Raw genomic sequence first — 20751 nt, 5'->3', positions numbered from 1 at the left:
GTAGTATTGTCACTTCATTGCTGAAATAGAGGAAATCCGAACCGAAAATTATCTCATTAAAGCACTGCAGATAGCGTATATAAATAGTTCATAGTACAATAGCTCTTCTCAAACAGGCTACTACTCCTTCCCATACTGAATAATATCCTTCCCATACATCACCCACACCTTCTCACTGCCAGCCGGAACCTCGCCATTCAAAGCCTTAACTCCCGCATTAACCGCCGCTTTCGCAATAACATCCGCATCCTGCGCCCATCCATCCTTCAGCCCAGAATGAATCTTGCCAACAAGACCCGCAAAGCCCCGCATCACCGCCTCAGCAGGCCTACTCTCCTGCCTCTCTCCGGAGATAAGTCCAGGGCGCAAGATGACTGTCCTCTCAAATCCCATCGCCTTCACCTCTTCCTCAATCTCACCCTTCATCCGGGGATATCCAAAGGATGAGTCCTTGTCAGCGCCGGTCGACGAGATCAGCACGTAGACTTTGGTGCCGGCGTCGCGCGCCGCACGGGCCAGCTCAACATTCAGACCATGTTCGATCTTGTATTGATTCTCAAAGCCACCAGCTGCGCCTCGGGTGGTTCCAAATGCGGAGATGAAGATGTCTGGAGTTGGGGTCAGGGAGGAGAGCTGCGAAGCCCACTTGGAGGAGTCGTCGGACACGAAGGTGGTGAGCTTTTCTTGGGGCGCGGCAGTGGCGGGTTGAGGGGTGCGACGGGAGATAGTGTCGATGCGTGCCACGGAGGAGTTGCCCAGGAGGTGGGTGAGGATGTGGCTCCCCTGCAGATAAATATATTAGATGGCTTTGCTTTTTGGTTGGGGACTACATCATGGCGGATTTGAAGGGATGACTTGTGCTGGAGGGGACTAGGTTTGACTAGGGTAGATGTAGGATGGATTACTTACCACCATGCCGGTGCAGCCGATCAGTGCGACGTTGGCCATGTTAAACTAGCAGCTGTTATATACAAAATAGGATTGGTGCAGGAAGGGATAACTACATGTAAGGAGGATGAGATGACGTTTTCTACCGACTTATCGTGGATGAGTAATCAGCACTTATCGGCGGGTCCAGATTGCTGATGCCTCAGGATACCTTAACTGACTAATGCGGGGAAGGCCGAAAGCGGAGATATTCTGCCACCGGATCCCGCCTCCAGGATCTATCGATAAGAAATTGCGTGATTGCCACTAGCCGGATGGGGTAAGATCCCCTGGGATTTTCTATAGAGCGGCGGCGGCGACGGGCTTTTTATCCCCCCATCGCCCCTCCCAATCCGGCGCTGCTGATTCCTCTCCTCTTGTCATTCTTGTCTTCATCCTGGTGGTATCGACTGGCTGATTACCCCATCTTCAGACAAGAATCCCCCGCCATGGGCTCCCCTTCTCCAGCCTTGTCGACCCTCGGCGGTCCGACTTATGTCACTGCCCAGACCCTCATCCAGCAAGTCGCTTATGTATTGAGCGACAAGATCTTCTCTTACTCTCCGGAGTCCTTCGACTTGGATGCTGCTCTCCGGGAATGGTCTTCCAAGCAGGAGATCAACGCCAATGGCGAGTCTCCTGAGATCAAGGCCATGGAGACTCGCCAGGGTGCTGGTAACATTGCCCTCGGTTACATCTTCTCCCAGGACTTCGACTTGAAGAAGCGCCACATCCCTCAGGGTATTGTTGCTTCCTCGGCCACTCTCCCTTATATGCGTGCCGCCCTGGAGCAGCTGTCTCTCCTGTACTCCGTTGCTAGCCCCGTTGCTGCCCATGTCGCCGCTGTCGACTATGCCGTTGAGGACGGCCTTGTCTCCGACTATGCCTCCGCCCTCTCCCTTGCCGAAGAGCTTGGCCTGGGTCTGGTGTCGAGTGCCTCTGTCCACGAGTCTCAGCACATGGCTCTGCTCACCACCCTTCTGTCCTCCGTTCTGCCCTCCGTCCACATCTATGACGGTGTCCGCGTCGGCCGGGAAGAGACCCGCGTCATTGACGTCCTCGACCAGGCTGGTCTGTCTCGCACCTACGAGGCCGTCCGCAAGACCCTTGAAGACTCCCGCAGTCGTCACCTCGACACTCAGGGCAAGCTCCTCGAGCTCCTCCAGTCCCTGAACGGTGAGCTCGGAACCGACTATGGCCTCTTTGAGTACCACGGCCACGCCGAGCCCGTCTCCGTTCTGGTTGCTTTCGGTACCGTCGAGGCATCCCTCACTGCTCAGATTGCCCGCTCTTTGGCCAAGGACGGTGTTCGCGTTGGTGTCATCAACGTCCGTGTCTACCGTCCTTTCGTGGAGGAGGAATTCCTGCGCGTTCTGCCCAAGTCTGTCAAGACTGTTGGTGTCCTTGGCCAGGTCTCTGACGAACAGGCTGTCCAGGAGCAGGGTGTTCGCTCTGCTCTGTACGAGGATGTCCTGGCTGCTTTGGCTTTCGCCACCGATCGGGAGCAGACCCCGGCTTGCATTGACATCAAGTACGCCCGCTCTCAGCGCTGGGATCTCATCAACACCGCTGCCGCTTTCCAGCTGGTTCACGAGAAGCCTATTGTCCAGGCTGGTGCCGAGTCCGAGCCTCTGCAGTTGCTCGACCCTGCCACCGTCCAGGAGTACACTTTCTGGGATGTTGACACCTCCGTTGGTGGCGACGTCGCCACGACTCTTTCCCAGGCCTTGGCTGCCGATTCAGCAAGCAATGTCACCACCAACAAGGTCCACGATAACCTCGTCCAGGGAGGTGTCGTCCGTGTTGACATCCGCAAGAGCTCCAAGATTGTCGATGCCCCCTACTCCATCACTGCTGCCGACACTGCCTATGTTGGAGACGTTAAGCTGCTTGGCGACGTCGACATTGCCGCATCTGTCAAGGACAACGGCAAGGTCATCGTGAACGCCCCTGGCGTGAAGGACGATGAGCTCGAGAAGAAGCTGCCTGTTGCTTTCCGCCAGGCTGTCGCTGAGCGGGGCATCTCCCTTTACTTCGTCGACCCATCTGTTGCCGGTGAGACCGCCTCTGAGTCCTCAGTCCTTCAGGTTGCTTTCTTGCGTGTGGCTCTGCCTTCTCAGGAGAGCGTGGGCATCAAGAAGCTGGCTTCTATTGGCGGTAATGCCGAGGCCCTGGAGAATGTTAGCAAGGAACTTGAGAAGGTTCTCCGCCAGATCGAGGTTCCCGAGGCCTGGAAGGACCCCGAGGAGGGAGCCCAGGTTGCTCAGCTCCCCAAGGACATTTCCCCCAACAGCCTCGTGTCCTTCGACAAAGAAGAGACCGAGCCTGCCTCCTACCTTAAGGACTGGCAGACCGCTGCCAAGGGTCTCGCTTTCAAGGAGGCCTACGGCACCAAGAATGCTCTGCGTCCTGAGACGGCTACCAAGACCTTCACTGTCCACGTCAAGGAGAACAGACGCCTTACTCCTGTCACCTACGATCGTAACATCTTCCACATCGAGTTCGACTTGGGTGACTCTGGCCTCAAGTATGACATCGGTGAAGCCCTGGGCGTGCACGCTGAGAACGACCCGAAGGATGTCATGGACTTCATCGCCTTCTATGGCCTAAACGCCGACGATGTCGTCGAGGTGCCCAGCCGCGAGGACCCCGCCGTTCTGGAGAACCGCACCGTCTACCAGGCCCTTGTCCAGAACGTCGACATCTTCGGTCGCCCGCCCAAGCGCTTCTACGAAGCTCTGGCCGAATTCGCCGACGACGAGAAGGAGAAGACCGATCTTCTTACCCTCGGTGGCCCCGACGGAGCTGTGGAATTCAAGCGCCGTTCCGAGGTGGACACCGTTACCTTCGCGGATATTCTGCTCCAGTACCCCTCGGCCAAGCCTGACTTCCACGACCTGATCCGTATCGTCGGTCCCCTGAAGCGTCGTGAGTACTCCATCGCTTCTTGCCAGAAGGTGACCCCCACCACCGTTGCTCTTATGATCGTTGCGGTTACCTGGTCGGACCCCACTGGCCGTGACCGTTTCGGTCAGGCTACCCGCTACCTCAGCCGCCTCCAGCCCGGTGCCCCCGTCACCGTCAGCGTCAAGTCCAGTGTGATGAAGCTGCCCCCCAAGTCCACCCAGCCCCTCATCATGGCTGGTCTCGGTACTGGTCTGGCTCCCTTCCGTGCCTTCGTCCAGCACCGTGCTCTTGAGAAGGCTCAGGGCAAGGAAATTGGTGCCGTCTTGCTGTACATGGGCTCCCGCCACCAGCGCGAGGAGTACTGCTATGGTGAGGAGTGGGAGGCCTACCAGGAGGCCGGTGTCATCACTGTTCTGGGTCGTGCCTTCTCTCGTGACCAGCCTGAGAAGATTTACATCCAGGATCGCATGCGCCAGACTCTGCCTGAAATCATCCAGGCCTACATCCGCGAGGAGGGTGCTTTCTACCTCTGCGGTCCCACATGGCCCGTGCCCGATGTCACCGCCGTGCTGGAGGAGGCCATTGCCACCGAGGCCAAGAACCTGGGCAAGAAGGTCGACTCTCGCAAGGAGATCGAGAAGTTGAAGGACGAGGAGAGATACGTCCTTGAGGTGTACTAAGGGGAGGTTGAAAAAAGGTTATGACCATAGAAGTGTGGGGATATCTAGCGCCGTGCGTTGTACATGATGTGATGTGATGATCTGTCCGTCCTGTTTGAGCTTAGCGCATACCAGCATAGAGACACCTGATTTACCAATTCAAAATAGACTTTTGCATTTTCTCTATGAATCTATTCCTCTTCTCATAATAATCATCTATCGTAGATTTTAGATCTATGGGTATCTGCTATATCCATCCGCCCTTGTCCATCTAGCAGCCAAGTAGTAGTCTAAGCACATCCAACTTTTTTTTTACCCCGCCAAAACGGAAAAGGAAAAATTCGTAACCATAACTATAAACAAGAAGATATCGTTAGAAGCGGCCGCATTAATATCCACTTCTAATTTCAAGCCCGTCCCAAACTACCCAACTTCGTCTTTCCATACGCACCACCCTTCTCCTTCCTCAACTCCAACGCCCGCCGATAAGGCGGTGCAGTAGGGGGCTGCACCGGATCCAAACTGACATGATCCGGCGGCAGCGTGTACGAGGCGTCCGAATCCCAAGCCGAGAGATCACCGCACGCAATGAACCTAGGAATCCACCTGTTCCCGACAGCGAACTTCTCACCCGCAGACTTATACGCCAACGGCGTAGGTGTCACCGACGCCAACGAGTCATCGTGAAGCAGCCGCGCCTCCGTCTGGCTAGACTCCGCTGAAGCAGCGCCTAGAGTCGCCTCGGCCGGAGCAAAGCGGGCCAGCTTGACGGGGCGTGCCTCGTCGTCCTCGCTCTCGACAACCTCCACTCCGACGTTTCCGTCCGCTGACACAGGAGGCGGGACAGCCACGCCTCCGAAGATAGGGTTCTTCAGCGCGTCCGTGCCAGCGTGGATGGAAGGCGGGATGAATCCCTCGCACACGACGAACGCCTCCAGACTACTAGCGCGACTACTCCGCGGCTTCGCGACGCTGACTTTCTCGAACACGGTGCGGAGTTGCGCGTAGAGGAGATCGACGTCGCGGCCGCGGAAGATCTTGGCGACGAATTTGCCGCCGGGGCGGAGGACGCCCAGGGCGAGGTTGAGTGCAGAGTAGAGTAATTGCGATTGGATGTAGATGTCGAGGTCGTGCAGGCCGGTTACGTCCGGGGCGCCGTCGGAAATGACCAGGTCGACAGGGTGAGGGGGACGAATGGCGGAGGGGGTGGAAGAGGTGGAGGTGGAGTCGTAGGCTTCAGGGTCCAAGGCGCGCAGGAGGAGGGGGATGGTAGATGGGTGGGTGATGTCTGCTTTGAGGGTGGTGATGCCTTCGAGGGGCGCCATGGGTTGGAGGTCGATGGAGACGATTTTTACGTTCTTGCGGGGTTTCAGTTCGGTCATGTCGGTGTCTTCTGATGAGGTGGTTGTGGTGCTTGAGCCATTGCGGACTCGTTCGAGGGCTTCCTTTTCCTTGCGCTTCTTCTCGACCCAGGCGCGACGACCGAAACTCTCGCCCTTGATCAGAACGCGACTCAGCACTTGACTCCAGCTGCCCGGGGCGGCGCAGAGATCGACGACTCGGGTGACTTTGTCTGGGTTCTCGTGCTCGAATAGATCGAATTGCTCGTCGATTTGGATCAGTTTGAAGGCAGAACGGGCGCGCCAGTTTTGTTCCTTGGCGAGACGGTAGTAGGCATCGCGCTTGTCTTTGGAGGATTTACCCATTGTGGCGGTGGGTGGGGGGTATTTTGTGGTGGTGGGATTTGAGGTTTTGGATGGTCCGGAGGAGGGATTTGAGGGGGATTTTCTCGTGGGGCGGCGATAAGATTAACTGGTGCTGGGCGGTATGGCGGCTTTCTGCCGCTTTTTTTTCTTCCCTTCGGCGGCTGCAACTTACTGCCGACATTTGTTTCTCCTCCCATCTTACATTTTGTGTATTCGGTCGGGGTTCATTTTGCAATTATGGGTCAGAAGAGACAGCGCGGCTCGAAAGGAGCTGATTTGCAGGCGAAAAAGAGGAAGAAGGATGTCGCCGCGGCTGAGGAGAGCGAGGATCCGCTCGTCACCGTCAATGATCTTAACTGGAAAGAGGTCGCGCTGCCTGATAGACTTGAGGATGCAGGTGGTTTCTTTGGATTGGAAGAAATTGATGGAGTAGAGGTTATCAAGGGTGGAAGTGAAGGACTCCGGTTCAAGGTATGTGGTGTTAACTGGCGGTGTTGGGAGAGTGCTAATGGATCATCCAGGCCGCACATGGCAAACCGAAGAAATCGATCCTGAAGAAGAAGGCGCCAGAGGAGGAAGAACCGAAATTCGACGACGACGAGTGGTCCGGTTTCAGCGACAACGAAGCGACCGAGAAGAAGGACACTGCACCGAAGGAAGACCAGAAAGACGAGCAGGAAGCCGGCAAACCCACGGCTGAGGAGAAGAAGAAGGCCAAGAAGGACAGGCAGGCGGAGCAGAAGAAAGCCAAGAAAGAAGCAAAGCAGAAGACTACACCAAACCAGGAGGACAAGAGCATCAAGGCTGGACTCTCGTTTGCTGCACTCCAAGATGAAGAGGACGACGATGGCGTGGATGTTTCTGCTTGGGAGTCGCTTGGGTTGTCTCCTGAGATCCTCACCGGTCTGTCGAAGATGAAGTTCACCACACCGACTCTTGTTCAAAAGTCCTGCATTCCCCAGATCTTAGATGGCCACGATGTGATCGGCAAGGCGTCGACAGGTTCCGGAAAGACATTGGCGTTCGGCATCCCCATCCTCGAGCACTATCTTGAGAAGAAACGGGAGGACTTGCGCGCTGGCAAGGAAGAGAAGAAGAAGGAATCGGCCCCGATTGCTCTCATTATGTCTCCCACCCGTGAATTGGCACACCAATTGGCTAAGCATATTGGCGAGCTTGCTCTCCACGCCCCCGGCTCCAGTGCCCGCATTGCACTCCTTACGGGTGGTCTGTCCGTTCAAAAGCAGCAGCGAGTGCTGGCTGGTGCTGACATCGTCATTGGTACTCCTGGTCGAGTATGGGAGGTGCTTAGCAGTGGTCAGGGTTTGATTCGCAAGATGAGTGACATCAAGTTCCTTGTCATTGATGAGGCGGACAGACTTCTCAGTGAGGGTCACTTCAAGGAAGCTGAGGAGATCCTCGGTGCTCTTGATCGCGTTGAGGATGGCGATTTCGGTGGCGACGATAGCGAAGACGAAGAGAAGGAGGATGCTCGTGCCCAGAGACAGACGTTGGTCTTCTCCGCTACATTCCACCGCGACTTGCAGCAGAAGCTAGCCGGCAAAGCGCGTTGGACGGGAGGCGACATCATGAGCAACAAGGAGTCCATGGAATATCTCCTCCAGAAACTGAAGTTTCGCGAAGAAAAGCCCAAGTTCATTGACGTCAACCCGGTCTCGCAGATGGCTGAAGGCCTCAAGGAAGGCATTGTCGAATGTGGAGCTATGGAGAAGGTATGTGCAGTCGCTGCAGAAAGTTATTCATATGCTAATCGAACCTAGGATCTTTATCTCTACACTCTGTTGCTCTACAACCCCAAGCACCGGACACTTGTGTTCACCAACTCGATCTCCGCCGTCCGCCGTCTCACCCAATTGCTCCAGAACCTCGGCCTTCCCGCTTTGGCACTCCACTCCTCTATGGCCCAGAAAGCGCGTCTACGTTCAGTAGAGCGATTCTCCTCGCCCACATCCAATCCCAGCAGTATCCTCGTCGCCACCGACGTTGCTGCGCGTGGTCTTGATATCAAGGGCATTGACTTCGTCATCCACTACCATGCTCCCCGCGCAGCCGATACCTACGTCCACCGTTCCGGACGTACCGCCCGTGCGGGTGCTTCCGGAAAGAGTGTGATCATCTGCGCTCCGGAGGAAATGGTCGGAGTGGTTCGTCTAGCCGCGAAAGTGCACGCCAACATGGCCAATGGCAAGAAATTGCCGCTTGAGTCGTTGGAGCTCGACCGTCGGGTCGTCCTCCGGGTCCGTGATCGTGTGAACTTGGCCGCCAAGATTACTGATTCCAACATCGCCAAGGAGAAGATCTCCGCGGAAGATAACTGGCTCCAAAAGGCAGCAGAGGACCTTGGGGTTGAGTATGATAGCGAGGAGTTTGAGAGCGCCCAGGGCCGTGGTCGCGGCCGCGGACGTGGGCGTCAGGAACGGCAGCGCAAGGCTGGTGAAGTTACGAAGAATGAGTTGGCGGCTATGCGGGCGGAGTTGAAGCATCTTCTGTCTCAGCGGGTGAACGTAGGTGTGAGTGAGCGGTATCTCACGTCAGGACGGGTGGACATTGAGGCGTTACTGCGTGGAGAAGGCAACAATTCATTCCTGGGCCAGGTGGATCCATTGGATTTCTAATGCTTGTATCTATTACGTTGTACAGAGTTGTTCATATACCACATGCAGAGAGAATGAGTCAATAGGGATTAGTAGATCGTTCATACACCAAGCTCGACAAAAGGAAGATCGTGTTGTCGCTTCTTGAACTTTCTAGAGCCCACCATGTGGATAAACATGCGGTGAAGTTGTAAAAGTATTACTACTAGTAGTAATTATGGGCTTGGAAAGCACGGAGTAAGTTGAGTATGACTTCATCAAAGCGGTATATCACCAATAGCCTAATAAACTCCGTTCGACCGAGCAAAGAGAAGTGGAGATAGGATAGTACAAATCCACCTACTATTATCCCCTATTCACCTCGACTCCATCACATTATACACAATATAAGTGCGTAGTAACAAACCTAAAAATACCTCACCCCTAAATACCATACCCACCAGACACCTCCCCAACCAGGAAACCACCTAGAACCGGCAACACCTTCTAACCTCGTCTCAGCAACAGGTGTTCCTCAAATAAAACACACCGGCGCGTCAAAAATCAACCAATCCCAACACACCGGATCTGCCCCACCCGCCCGATCCCTGCAAGTTGGGCGCCTCATCCCTGCAAGCCATCCCAACTAGCGCCATACTCCAGCCCCCCATTGGCCAGACCAGTTCACGTTGATGAAATTCCACGTGGGCGGGGGCCCACTTTCCCGGATAGGCCAGGGTTTTTTTCATCTTTTTTTCCCTGTTCTGCCCGAAGGCAATTAGACCTTTGCCTGTTGCATATTGCAGAAGCTGAGTTTCTGTCATTCGAGCAGTAGCAGGTACCCTCAGGTTATTATATATATGTGAGTTGAACTAAGGAAAAGGTATGCAACAACCACAGACATCATCCCGTCTATGAAACCTACACATACATGCAAACTACTACTACTAGTCTCAATCAAATAATCAACACTAACCACCACCAAGACACACTAAGATCAAGATCACCATACTGCCAACAGCATTGACTTCATCAATCAATCAAAAATGTCCCTCCCACGCACCCGCACCACCACCACCACCACCATCACCCGCCTCCTCACCAAACGCCCACCCACCTACCTCATCCCTCACACCCAAATCCGCACCATCAAAGCCGGCGCCGCCTCCTCAGCCATCGAATCCCCCTCCACGCTCCCCTCCTACCATGACCGACTCGACCAGCCCCCAACCCCAACCCCCCAATCGACGCTCTCAGCAGCCGAACATCTCATAACCACGCACCCACTCGTGCAATCCCTGCGCTCGAACCCCTCGTACAAAGAATCCCGTCCCCATCTGCACATGAAATCCTCGCACCGGCCGAACCACTTCGTCGCGGGGACGCTCTCCGGCGCGAACAAGGTCACGGTGCCGCCGTATATGTTCACTTCTATTGTCAACCGCAAACCTTGCTCCTCCCAGGAGGGGACAACAAAAGAAGGCAAGGAATCTCCCCGCGCGCGCCTTATCTCGGTCTTTCATATCGGGCCGCAACTCTGCGGACACCCTGGGTATGTGCACGGAGGCCTGTTGAGCGTGATGTTCGATGAGGCGTTCGCGAGATGCGTCTCGGATTCATTCAAGAGTGGGTTGGGCATGACGGCGAATTTGAATGTGGATTTTAGGAAGCCGGCGTTGCCGGAGCGGGTGTATGTGCTGAAGGCGGAGACGATTAAGGTGGAGGGGAGGAAGGCGTGGGTGGAGGGTGAGATGAGGAGTATGCCTGCTTCTGGTAGTGGGGAGGGTGAGGAAGGGGAGACCGTCGTGGCGGAGGCGAGGGCATTGTTTGTGGAGCCGAAGTTTGCGGAGGTAAGTTCTTTCTTTTTTTCCCCATTGGAGTTGAGTTTGATGGAGGGATGGGATGATGGCTGACTGATTGGTGTTGTGTAGTCCATGGTGCCGCTGTATCGGAATTGAAGTGTGAAAAAGGCGGAGACAGGAGATAACAATACCCTTTCATTTCTTTGTGCGATAGACTATAGACCTATGTAATCAATAGATAGATACATCAGCAGACTAATAGACTCACCGGCCTCGGATACGAGTGGCATTTCTATCTAAATGGAAGCATGAAGCAACACCCCCGGACGCCCTTCCCACAAAGGCACAGAAAGCAGACAAATGTGGCCCGAACGCAGATCCCCCCCTCCCCAAAAAGACAAGTGCCCTAGGCATTGTATGAATACACCCTTTTGCAACCATAAGGGTATGTAGTTAGCTATCGTTCCGACGCACCATCAGTGCTCATTCGTGCTCCTTTTGCGTCATTCGAGATCCTCCATAGCATACTTTGAGTAGATCAACAGATCTTATGTGCAACAATCAGGACAAGTGGAAGGCTCCCTGGCCTTCTTTAATGGCAACTGACAGCCGCTCGCGGAGTACATCCAGGCTGCTGTAGTCTGGAAGCTTCAAGTAGTTGACACAGGTCATGACACTCGGCAGGTAATCATCTGGCGTGTAAGGCGGCTCGCTGGGACGGCACACCACCGTGAAGATGGGGGTGAGACTCTTGAAACCTGTATATTCATTAGTATATAATTCCCATATAATCACAACGCAAAGTACGTACCGCCAATCGGGAGTTTGGGACTGCCAGTAACAAATTGTAGAAAGTCTCGCCGTTGTTGAGGGTTCAATTCACTCATCGTCTGAAGCAAATTCCGCACGCTTCGGCTGTCCATGTTGAAACCGTGATCGGCCTTGATCGAGTCCATCAGAGCTGCAGAAAAGCCGTTAGCTATCTCCAGAAATGCATGTACAAACGGATCCTTACTTTCAATGGTCCAGTCCTCCTCAGCCCGGCCAAACAGCATGACAAGCTCCTGTGGCGTGAACGTCCGAAGCGCGGAGTAGGGGAACACCTGAGAGAATCCGGCCCGGAAGGCCTCTACCTGTCGCTGGACACCGCTACCCAGAGTCATGTCTATCACCCTTTCGACATACAGATCAACGTTCTCGTTTGTTACGGGGATGTTGGAACCGTTCTTAATTAATTCGATGGCCGGGTAGCCGGGCAGGGTGAAATCCAAGCTCAGGTCTTCAACCTTGACGCCACCCACCTCGATCTGCTGCAGCGCTTGAGCCTTCTGGGCTTTCGACAGTGTCCGGTTGTCGTCCACGGCCTTCTTAGCGTCGGCAAACGACTTCAACAGAAGCAACGATTTTGCCAGATCATGGTCAACTGCTTTGACCGTGCCAAGAGAGGGGGCAACAGAAGATGAGCTGGCAGCGATTCGGAAGAAGGCCGGATTGAAAGAAATGTCAATGATTCTCGAATCGAGCATGGACCGGGCAACAAACTTGCCCAGACACTTGAATAGCTGAAGCTGTTTTTTGCCAGATTCGGAAGCGGCTTGCTCCTCACTCATGGGTGCCGGGAAAAGGCCACGCTTGCCAAAGGCATACTCATCGCCGTGGACGGACTCATTCTCACGCCAAAGCTTGAGCTTCTTCTTTGAGAACTCCTTCGATACGGTAGAGTAGAACTCCAGTGTGGGACCAAGACCGGTACCGACTTCTTCGAAGTACTCAACTTCCAGCACGCTGGGCGAAGAACCGTACAACTCCATTACCTTCATAGCAGAGTCGAGAATACGGCTTCTCGAGATCCGTACTTTTTGTCGCTGTAGCCGCCCGAGAATAGGCCGATCATCGCGCCGGTGATCGTTGCGGTTATCGTCGTTCTGAGAGTTGTGCCATCTCATCATCGCGCGAGAGTAGCCAAACGCCGTCGACTGAAGGAAGAGATGCCGTGTCTCGAATGGGAAGAGGAACGGAAACAGGCGGGCGAGATCTTCACTCCAGCTGGGAAGGCAGCTGCTTGCTACGATAAGTGGCTCTTCCAGTTGTCGATTGAGCTTGGCTGTGAGTTTCGTATTGATGAACTGTGACAATGGCTCTGGCGTGAGAGCGACCAGGTCTTTAGTCTCTGCAAGTATATCATCAAGGGTGGTGTTCATCTCATGCAAGACACGAAGCAAGTGGAGGATGGATGCCGTCGTTTGGTCTTGACTGAGCGACGCGGGCATATCACTGCTATCGTCCCTCGGTGTAGAACCGGATGTACCTTGGGTGAGCGTGGAAGGTTCCGGTGGGGGCGGGCCTGGTGCCCGTCTGAATTTGACAGTATGAACGGCAGACCAAACATTCCGGGCATTGGGCTCGGCGTGCTGGCGGTTGTGATGAACAGCGCGATAAATGGTGGTCTCGTTCGAGACCGGTTCACCGTCCACGCTGAACTCAATATGCCAGTCAGTCGGAATCGATGCCATAGCAGCCGCATATGAGGCGAAAGGCCGCCCGGCCATTGCCAGCGAACTGCCACCTGGAGGATTCTGCGCAGAACTAGAAGCAGACGCGGATGATTTCGATGCTGGCGTCGTTTGCGAGGGAGTAGCCACGCGAGTGCCGTCTTCCTTCCGAGCAGTGACCTTACCCGAAGATGCCACCTCCATGTTGACGGCAGTGGGGTCATGGACGTTATCATCCGAGAGATCGTCCTCCAAGTCATCAACCATGGCGTTCAGCTCTTCGTCCTCGCCGTCATCTTCTGGATCCTCGTCATCACTCATTTGCCGTTCATCGGCACACTCCAAGGGTTCATTCTCGTGCTCATTTTCACCTGAAGCTTGATGCCGACCGGACCGCCTAGACCGGGAGCTGTGGTCACGTCCCTCAGCTGGCGAATCGTTGGAACCTGAGCGTGTCTCTCCTGGGCGCTGTGGTCTCCCAGTGTTTGATGATGCTCGAGGCGTGGCGGCGGCATCGCCAGTAGGGAACTCTCCACCGGCCAGCTGATCCCGGAGACGCGCCGCATTAGCGATTTGGTTGAGGATTGTTTCACGCGTGCGTGATGGTCTGGGCCGATCTGTAAGACTGATTCTAGGGTGAAGGAAATCATCCAGAGCCTTAAAGGTTGCTATGGCGTGGATGGATACCATGATGTTTCGATACGTGCGAGGAATATCCGAATCTTCGTCCGCCACCAACTTGAGTCTGAGTTGCTTGCCCAGCATGTAGGCGGCATTGCTACGCGTATTCTCCAATGAATTATGGCTGACGGTGGAGACCTCGAAATGCTCAGTCCGGCTGAGTAGATCCTGTAGCTTATGAATGAGAACACTGAAGGGTGTGGTTGCTGTGCTTTGACTCTGGGCCTTTTCTGAGATGGTAGATCCCATGAAAGCTTGTAGGAAAGCCGCCCGAGCCTCACGCATGGAAGTGGCTAATAGACTGGTTAGCAAGGAGTCTCCAATGAGGTTGGCACAAAACTTACCTTGAAAATCTCCGAATACATCGAGCAGCACCTTGATGATACCGGAGTTGAGTACTTCCGAGCTCGTGATGCTTTCCAGTGCATCGCCATCAAAATAGGTTGCAAGCTTTTTGAAAAGCGCAAGGCCGTCTTCATCACCTTCGCCAGCATAGAACGCCTCAATCTGCGCCGCAAGGGTCTTAAGTTCGTTCAAAGTCTCCAAAGCCTTGTCCCGCATATCTCTTCCTTGGCTGGCTTCGTAGATATCAACGAAGGCACGAGCATCGCGGATAACAATATCTCGCATAGCGTTCTCGATTCTGGCAGAAAGGGCATGACTGGAGAAGGATGAGGAGCTTGCAGACTCAGATATATCGTCGTTGTCTTCGTCGTCCTGCTCATCATAATCATCTCCTCCCTCGGCATCGTCGCCACCATTGTCTTCCGCGCTGCCAACCGCATCGTTTCCACCGTGGGATGGCTTAGCGTCCACAGCAGCATCCTGGGCAGGCGATGAATCGCTCGCTGGCTTCCCCTGCTTTTCTGTGGATAGTGGTCCCTCGGCAAGCTTGAATATCTCGGAAATGACACCTTCACGGTGGAATTGGTGTCGATAAACATGCTCCAAGCGCTGAAACAAGATCTCTGCACAGCGCAGCGCAGAGGACACCAGACTCAGGTGGTCCTTCTGTGAGAGGATGGCCGCTAAGAACGACGCATAAGGGACCGTCCGCAATGCCTCTTCAATCAGGCTGGCATCTAGGTTATGCAGCATCTTGTGCTGAGCGGTCAGGACCTTTTGGCGCACCTCTAGGTTAACAGTACTAGAGTAAGCATCGGTCAAGGTTGGCAGCAAGATCATAGCGAAGCGCTTCAATTCCGTCTTGCAGTCCACAAGCAACGAGCGCCGTTTCTCCTCAGATTCCTTGGCCTTGGGTGATTTTGGTTGGCGAGCAGCATCGCCCTCAGCAGGCAAGCCAGCCAAACCATCCGCCGAGAGAAAGAACCGGTTCGGCGCACCCGGTAAGAGCTCACAAATAACATTGAGAGTTTCGAAAACCTGTTCGCGGGGCCGATGAATAAGCGCTTGCATAACAAGAACACTGTCCATCTTGACAGCAGTGCCCTCTAGGTTTGCCGGCGGCGATACTCCCGTCAGAATCTGATAAAGAGTGTCGACCACATCCATCTTGAGCAATTCAACGGACAGTCTCGGACTCGCTTTTGACGTGATGGCCAACACGCGGAGGAACTGTGTATGAATGTGCGGCCCGATGAGATTGGTAGTGCCGGGCAACAGCAGCCGAAGCACAGCCTTGAGCATGGCAGGTTCGATGAGCTCTTCCAGCTTCTCTGGCTTATGCTTAAAGCTCTCAACAATGCGAGAGACACATAGACAGCCCTGCTCGACAACCTTGGGATCGTTGCTTGCGAGAACATTGAGCAGAGTGGGCATGACGTCTCTAACCACGGGGAACGAATCGTGAGGAAGGTTGCGGCAGCAATTAGCGGCTGTTGTGACCGCCGTACGCTGTGTGCTAGTTGGGAAGAAATCAAGATACGTCAAGCAAGCCGTTAAGCCCCCTTCGCGAACGATAGACGCGGGAAAATCCACGGATATTTTCGCCAGAGTCTGCAGCAACTAGTTAGCCTGCCAACGCAAACAGGGGCATACGGATAACAAAGATCAAGGAATGACTTACGCTGAGAGCTTGCTCAGCCAAATCGATGAATTGAATGTCCAGCAACTTCTGACAAAGGACGGGGACAGCTCCTCCGTAAACAACATTGGCCACGGAGCCACGTAAGGCCTCCATCAAATTGGCCAGGCAGCGACATGCGAGAAGCATGATCTCCGGGTTTTCCTCACCGAAGTCGCTTGGCTGCATCAAGGCGACCAATTCCTTTACATACGGATCTGGGGAAAACTGGCCGGAAAGATTATCCTCATTTGATACAAGTAGTAGATCAGAGAGCTCCTGCAGAGCGATCAGCTGAATGGATGGGTCATCCTTCATCCTCAGGTTGCATAGAATATCTCGCAAACGCGAAGACATGCCCGACATCATGCCGCTCAAAGCACGGAGGGTGCTTTGCAGACCCAAGGGGCTCCGCGACCCAAACAGACTGTTGTGGAAAAGGTCCCCATCATCCTCGTCGTCATCGTCATCCAGACCAGAGGGGATGGTTCCCTCGTGGCTATCACTTGGAGGAGAAGAATCCCGTTCTTCGCTTAGTTCTTGATCCTCCATCTCCTCTTCCGCCTCCTTCATAATAGTGTCGGGACTGGCTCTGGAAGGGCGCTTCTTTTGTCGACGAGGCGATGACTGAGCTGCTGAGGCATTATCTATCACAAGAGTCAGCTCGTTCTATCCACGGAGGCGCAGACATGTGCCCCCCCAGGGTTGGAGAACTTCTCCACCGGGCCGTTCCATTCTCACCTTGTGACACCTTCCCGCTCCTGCTTGACTTCCGTCTAGACGCCGGAGGGGAGGTCTGATTCCTTGATGAATCCTCGGCGGGATGTGATGAAGGACTGAAAACATGGTACAGTCAGCCCGCATACTCTCAAGATCCCCATCGTAACTTACCCAGATTGGGACATCGCTGGATGATTGCGAGTACCGCGGCGGGTGGTTGCAGGAGACTGCGCCGCTCGTGGGGGAGTTGCACGTCGCTGTCGCTTGGCTTTTCGGGGAGGGGAGGAGGGGTTTGATTGTTCCGGGGCGTCTACCGATCGATCACGTCGCGCAGGGGCCTTTCGCTTCCGGTTTGAAGCCGAACCAGCGGCCGCGTTCGCAGGAGAGGGACCGGAGCCGGTAGACGGAAGAGAGTCTGCAGCTACTCTCGCGGCGGAGCGAGTTATTCTGGAGGACATGAGAAAACGTTCACTTCCAGGATGTGGGTGGGACAGAGGTGGAGAGTGTCGTGTGTGCGATCAGGATGAAGATGAAAACAGCTTGTAGTGTGATGAGGGGAATTCCCACCCGACCCAGATAGCAAACGATTATGACGGTGATGGTTCCCGTCGAGTACGCAGCTGGTGGGTAGAGCTCTCCATCCACCCAAACAGTTGGACAGGCCTGTAGGGAACGGGCTCTTGCGGGGGTACCACGAACGAGGGGAAAGAATCCAAGATCAGGTCACAGGGCACAGGGCCAAAGAGTGAAGGGCAAAGAGATCAAGTATGTACCTAGCGGCAGTGGCGGAAGGTCCAGCAGAGGTTGGCTGAGTGGAAGAGTCCTCAAGAGGGTCCTGGCGGTGAGCACTGGGCCTGTGTCTGGCCATATGTCGATTGCTAACGAGAGCTAGATAAGGAGGGCTCGCTCGTCACTTGTCACCGTTAACCCGCCATCCGTTACCCTAGGGAAGTTGACCAGAGCGTGGGTAGAATGGCGAATTGGGTTCCGTCGACGATCCGGGGGAGGGTTGTAGCTGAGGGACGGCCGATCGGGGGGAGGACGTGAAGGGGGCGATACTTGAGAGAACAAAGGTGTTCACTGGTAACAAGGGAGTGATCAATTAATAATATATACCAGAAAGTGCAGATGATCGTAAGGGTCGTTGTTGAGAACAGAGGAAGTGGTGGTGGATGAGGTGATGGTGAAGGACGGAGTTTGGGGGGGAAGATGATTGACGTGGTTGGCGGTGGTGAGTGACGCCGGCCTGAGGAAGCCAGTCCGGAAGGCGTCAGACAGCCAAAGTGCAGCCTCAACCACCACTAGAGAGAGGTTACGGCATTTTCCTATATAAAGCCCCAAACTGTTGGGGTTTTCGGTGCGGAATAAACCACAATTTTAACCTGGAGAATTTATCTAACTAGTTCACCTGGACCAACGCGGTCAACAGGGTTTGACCTCTTCATGTACTCTTGTGTGTCCAGTAGTTAGTTATCTGCAGTAGAAGCTGATTAATAACATGACCCATCCCAGTAGCCAAGGACCAAAGGGCTAGAATGGCTGTATATATCAGTAATCCTCACGTTAATCTGCTGCAGCCCCGCTAAATGTATATGGTTTCTTCAGTAGCCATCAACCATGTCCGTTGTTGATGTAGCCTGTGGTCGGACTTGAACGGGCAAATGCATATCCCGCTTTGGGCTATCTCCCTACCACTAGTAATAGTAATGTTGCAATCCACAGACATCGGGAGGTTACCACTTCGGTGTCATCACCAAATCTTCAGTAATACCTACTATCACTACATTGACATGAAATCCATACTGTAGATGGGTAGCGTGACAGGCCCCTTGCTGATACTCCTTGACACTATTTATAAGTTATAATTGGCTACCTGAGGGGCAGTGATAATGACAATAATCATGCCTATCTGGTACTTTATGTATGATATGAGAAAACTGCAGATAGGCGAACAGACCACTTGGCTTGCCTCCTCCTGATCGATGCAGAGAGCTGGCAAATTTTCTCGGTAAGTACCTTGGTGTTGCGCCATACTGCCATGATCTGCATTTTTTTCCCTATCAGAGCATCACATCTGTGACATTCCACCCAGTGCAGAACTGCAGATGACTGCATCTGCGCGGGGGGTTCATTGAATCTTATCGCGTGCGTGCCTCGGATTGATTACCCGGTCGGATGTGTGAACAGCTTTAATTCCGTTAATCCACAGTTAATTCACGATGCATGCAAGAGTTGAGGAGGATGATAGTTATGCCTAATGGAGCCATAGACAGCACCGTAACGGCTATAGCGTCGGGCTGGTCTCCACCTTAATGACCTAGATTCTTTTGGGAAAATCTTGCGGCAAGACAGGGTAATTCTGCCCGTGTATGGAGTAGATAGGCAAAGCAGTTCTTCCCGAACCATGCGGAGTGAGTGGACTGTCGCCAGGGGGATGGTGACTCGCTCCATTTCCATCAATTGGGGGATGTCTGCCAACAACTGTTATAGGAAGTGTGGATTGGAGATGACTGGCTTGGGAGAGAAGAATCCTGCAGGGAGATTAATTAAAGGGATGCCTTCCAGACCGGCCCTTGAGGGGTAGAATAGTGAAATAGGATGGATGACAGACATCAAGTACCCCCTCACAAGGCTGTTGTGCTGGGCCCGATCGATGGAGAGATAGATAGCCGGTTACCGGGTATGTGGGTATGTGACGGACATATACCACTTTGGGAGATTCGCTAGACAATTATACAATGTATAGTCAGACACTCCAGGTTAGCTAGGAGGGAAACTGACAGCCTGCTAGGCACACCATGATTGCCCGCGCGTCCAGGATGCGGGACAATACTATAAGAGTAAGTAAGATGGGGCTCGGTGGTAAATGCTCGATACGGTGAAATTGATGATGATGTGATCGCGCCCCGAGGCACACCGAACATCCGTCTTGGTCGTTTTTTCTTCCCCGCCCGCCTCTTGCATTTCCCCCACGCTGACTAACCCCCCTGCGCCCGCATCCCATCCTTTTACCGGCGAACTCAAATCTCATCCACCGTCCATATCACCTCTCTTCGCCATTCCATCCCTCCTGATCTCTCTTCCGTCTGTCTCCGACTCATTCTCCCAACCGATTTCCATCGATTTTGGGCCAGATTTGGTCCCTCCCAGCCTCTCCCACCACTCTGGGACACCATTCTGCCTCTCATCTGCAACCATGACCGACGCAATCAGTGACGATGTCCACCGGCGATCCTCGCCTTTGCCTCCGGCTCCGATGGACGACTACACCTTCCCGGAGCTTCGTCTGAAGCGCACAATGGACGACCCCGAAAAGACGCCGCTCCTCTTGGTGGCCTGTGGCTCCTTCTCACCCATCACCTACCTGCACCTGCGCATGTTCGAAATGGCCGCCGATTATGTCAAATTCAGCACGGACTTTGAGCTGGTCGGGGGTTACCTATCCCCCGTGTCTGACGCCTATCGTAAGGCCGGTCTGGCTAGCGCTGAACATCGGTAAGACACTCATGTCCCACCCTACCATCCTACCAAACGTACTTTCCGCACCATCCGCCTTCGTTCATGCGCTAACTGCAATGAATTCAACAGTGTCGCTATGTGCCAACTCGCCGTGGATCAGACCTCTGACTGGCTGATGGTTGATACGTGGGAACCGATGCAGAAGGAGTACCAACCGACAGCCGTGGTGTTGGACCATTTCGATCATGAGATCAACACTGTACGACAGGGCATCGAGGCCGGCAATGGTACTCGCAAGCCCATCCAGATTGCTCTGCTGGCAGGTGCAGATCTGGTCCATACCATGTCAACTCCTGGAGTCTGGAGCGAAAAGGATCTTGACCACATTCTCGGAAAATACGGCGTATGTTTCTTGCCACCTTTTATCCCAAATTCTAGGATTTTCGCTAATTCCCTTCCCAGACTTTCATCGTGGAACGCACCGGAACCGACATTGACGAAGCGCTCGCTGCCCTGCAAACGTGGAAGAAAAACATCCATGTCATTCAACAACTCATCCAAAATGACGTCAGCAGCACCAAGATCCGTCTGTTCCTGAGACGTGACATGAGCGTCCGGTACCTGATTCCCGTCCCTGTAATCCATTATATCGAACAACACAACCTCTACAAGGACGACAGCACAGCATCAACCGACAAGGGCAAAGGCCGACAAGATCCCGGATCGTCGGGGTGAATCGCCTTCCGGTGATTTCCACTCCCCGCTTTGAAACGAACTATCC

The 20751-nt window shown here is 54.1% G+C and overlaps 7 protein-coding genes across 7 annotated transcripts; 4 read left to right on the top strand and 3 right to left on the bottom strand.

The window, feature by feature from the left end:
- Positions 1–35: 35 nt before the first annotated feature.
- On the bottom strand, positions 36–1015 carry BO87DRAFT_208162 (uncharacterized protein). Its single transcript, XM_025618608.1, has 2 exons — positions 910–1015; positions 36–783 (listed from the first exon to the last, which is right to left on the bottom strand). The coding sequence occupies exons 1-2, from the start codon at positions 946–948 to the stop codon at positions 121–123; spliced, it is 702 nt and encodes a 233-aa protein (XP_025483007.1). The 5' UTR covers positions 949–1015; the 3' UTR covers positions 36–120.
- Positions 1016–1291: 276 nt separating this feature from the next.
- On the top strand, positions 1292–4683 carry BO87DRAFT_373876 (sulfite reductase subunit alpha). The gene has a single exon (XM_025622659.1). The coding sequence runs from the start codon at positions 1377–1379 to the stop codon at positions 4512–4514; it is 3138 nt and encodes a 1045-aa protein (XP_025483006.1). The 5' UTR covers positions 1292–1376; the 3' UTR covers positions 4515–4683.
- An 8-nt stretch (positions 4684–4691) lies between these two features.
- BO87DRAFT_373875 (tRNA methyltransferase TRM7) lies at positions 4692–6249 on the bottom strand. The gene has a single exon (XM_025622658.1). The coding sequence runs from the start codon at positions 6197–6199 to the stop codon at positions 4901–4903; it is 1299 nt and encodes a 432-aa protein (XP_025483005.1). The 5' UTR covers positions 6200–6249; the 3' UTR covers positions 4692–4900.
- Positions 6250–6389: 140 nt separating this feature from the next.
- On the top strand, positions 6390–8917 carry mak5 (ATP-dependent RNA helicase MAK5). Its single transcript, XM_025620223.1, has 3 exons — positions 6390–6670; positions 6721–7932; positions 7981–8917. Exons 1-3 carry the CDS (start codon positions 6437–6439, stop codon positions 8833–8835), a joined length of 2301 nt encoding a protein of 766 aa, XP_025483004.1. The 5' UTR covers positions 6390–6436; the 3' UTR covers positions 8836–8917.
- A 922-nt stretch (positions 8918–9839) lies between these two features.
- On the top strand, positions 9840–10931 carry BO87DRAFT_450685 (PaaI family thioesterase; the record flags this gene model as incomplete). Its single annotated transcript, XM_025628429.1, has 1 exon — positions 9840–10931. The coding sequence occupies one exon, from the start codon at positions 9840–9842 to the stop codon at positions 10704–10706; it is 867 nt and encodes a 288-aa protein (XP_025483003.1). The 3' UTR covers positions 10707–10931.
- BO87DRAFT_450677 (HECT-type E3 ubiquitin transferase UFD4) lies at positions 10783–16969 on the bottom strand (the record flags this gene model as incomplete). Its single annotated transcript, XM_025628428.1, has 7 exons — positions 10783–11353; positions 11407–11556; positions 11611–14061; positions 14113–15724; positions 15795–16438; positions 16533–16627; positions 16683–16969. The coding sequence occupies 7 exons, from the start codon at positions 16967–16969 to the stop codon at positions 11157–11159; spliced, it is 5436 nt and encodes a 1811-aa protein (XP_025483002.1). The 3' UTR covers positions 10783–11156.
- A 2738-nt stretch (positions 16970–19707) lies between these two features.
- BO87DRAFT_301778 (nicotinamide/nicotinic acid mononucleotide adenylyltransferase) lies at positions 19708–20705 on the top strand (the record flags this gene model as incomplete). Its single annotated transcript, XM_025619178.1, has 3 exons — positions 19708–20006; positions 20100–20373; positions 20433–20705. 3 exons carry the CDS (start codon positions 19708–19710, stop codon positions 20703–20705), a joined length of 846 nt encoding a protein of 281 aa, XP_025483001.1.
- Between the last annotated feature and the right edge of the window lie 46 nt (positions 20706–20751).

The sequence above is a fragment of the Aspergillus neoniger genome, assembly GCF_003184625.1.
Source record: "Aspergillus neoniger CBS 115656 unplaced genomic scaffold BO87scaffold_6, whole genome shotgun sequence".
NCBI classification, from domain to species: Eukaryota; Fungi; Ascomycota; class Eurotiomycetes; order Eurotiales; family Aspergillaceae; genus Aspergillus; species Aspergillus neoniger.
Note: the sequence above shows the minus strand (reverse complement) of the source record. Positions and strands in the feature narration are given on the sequence as shown.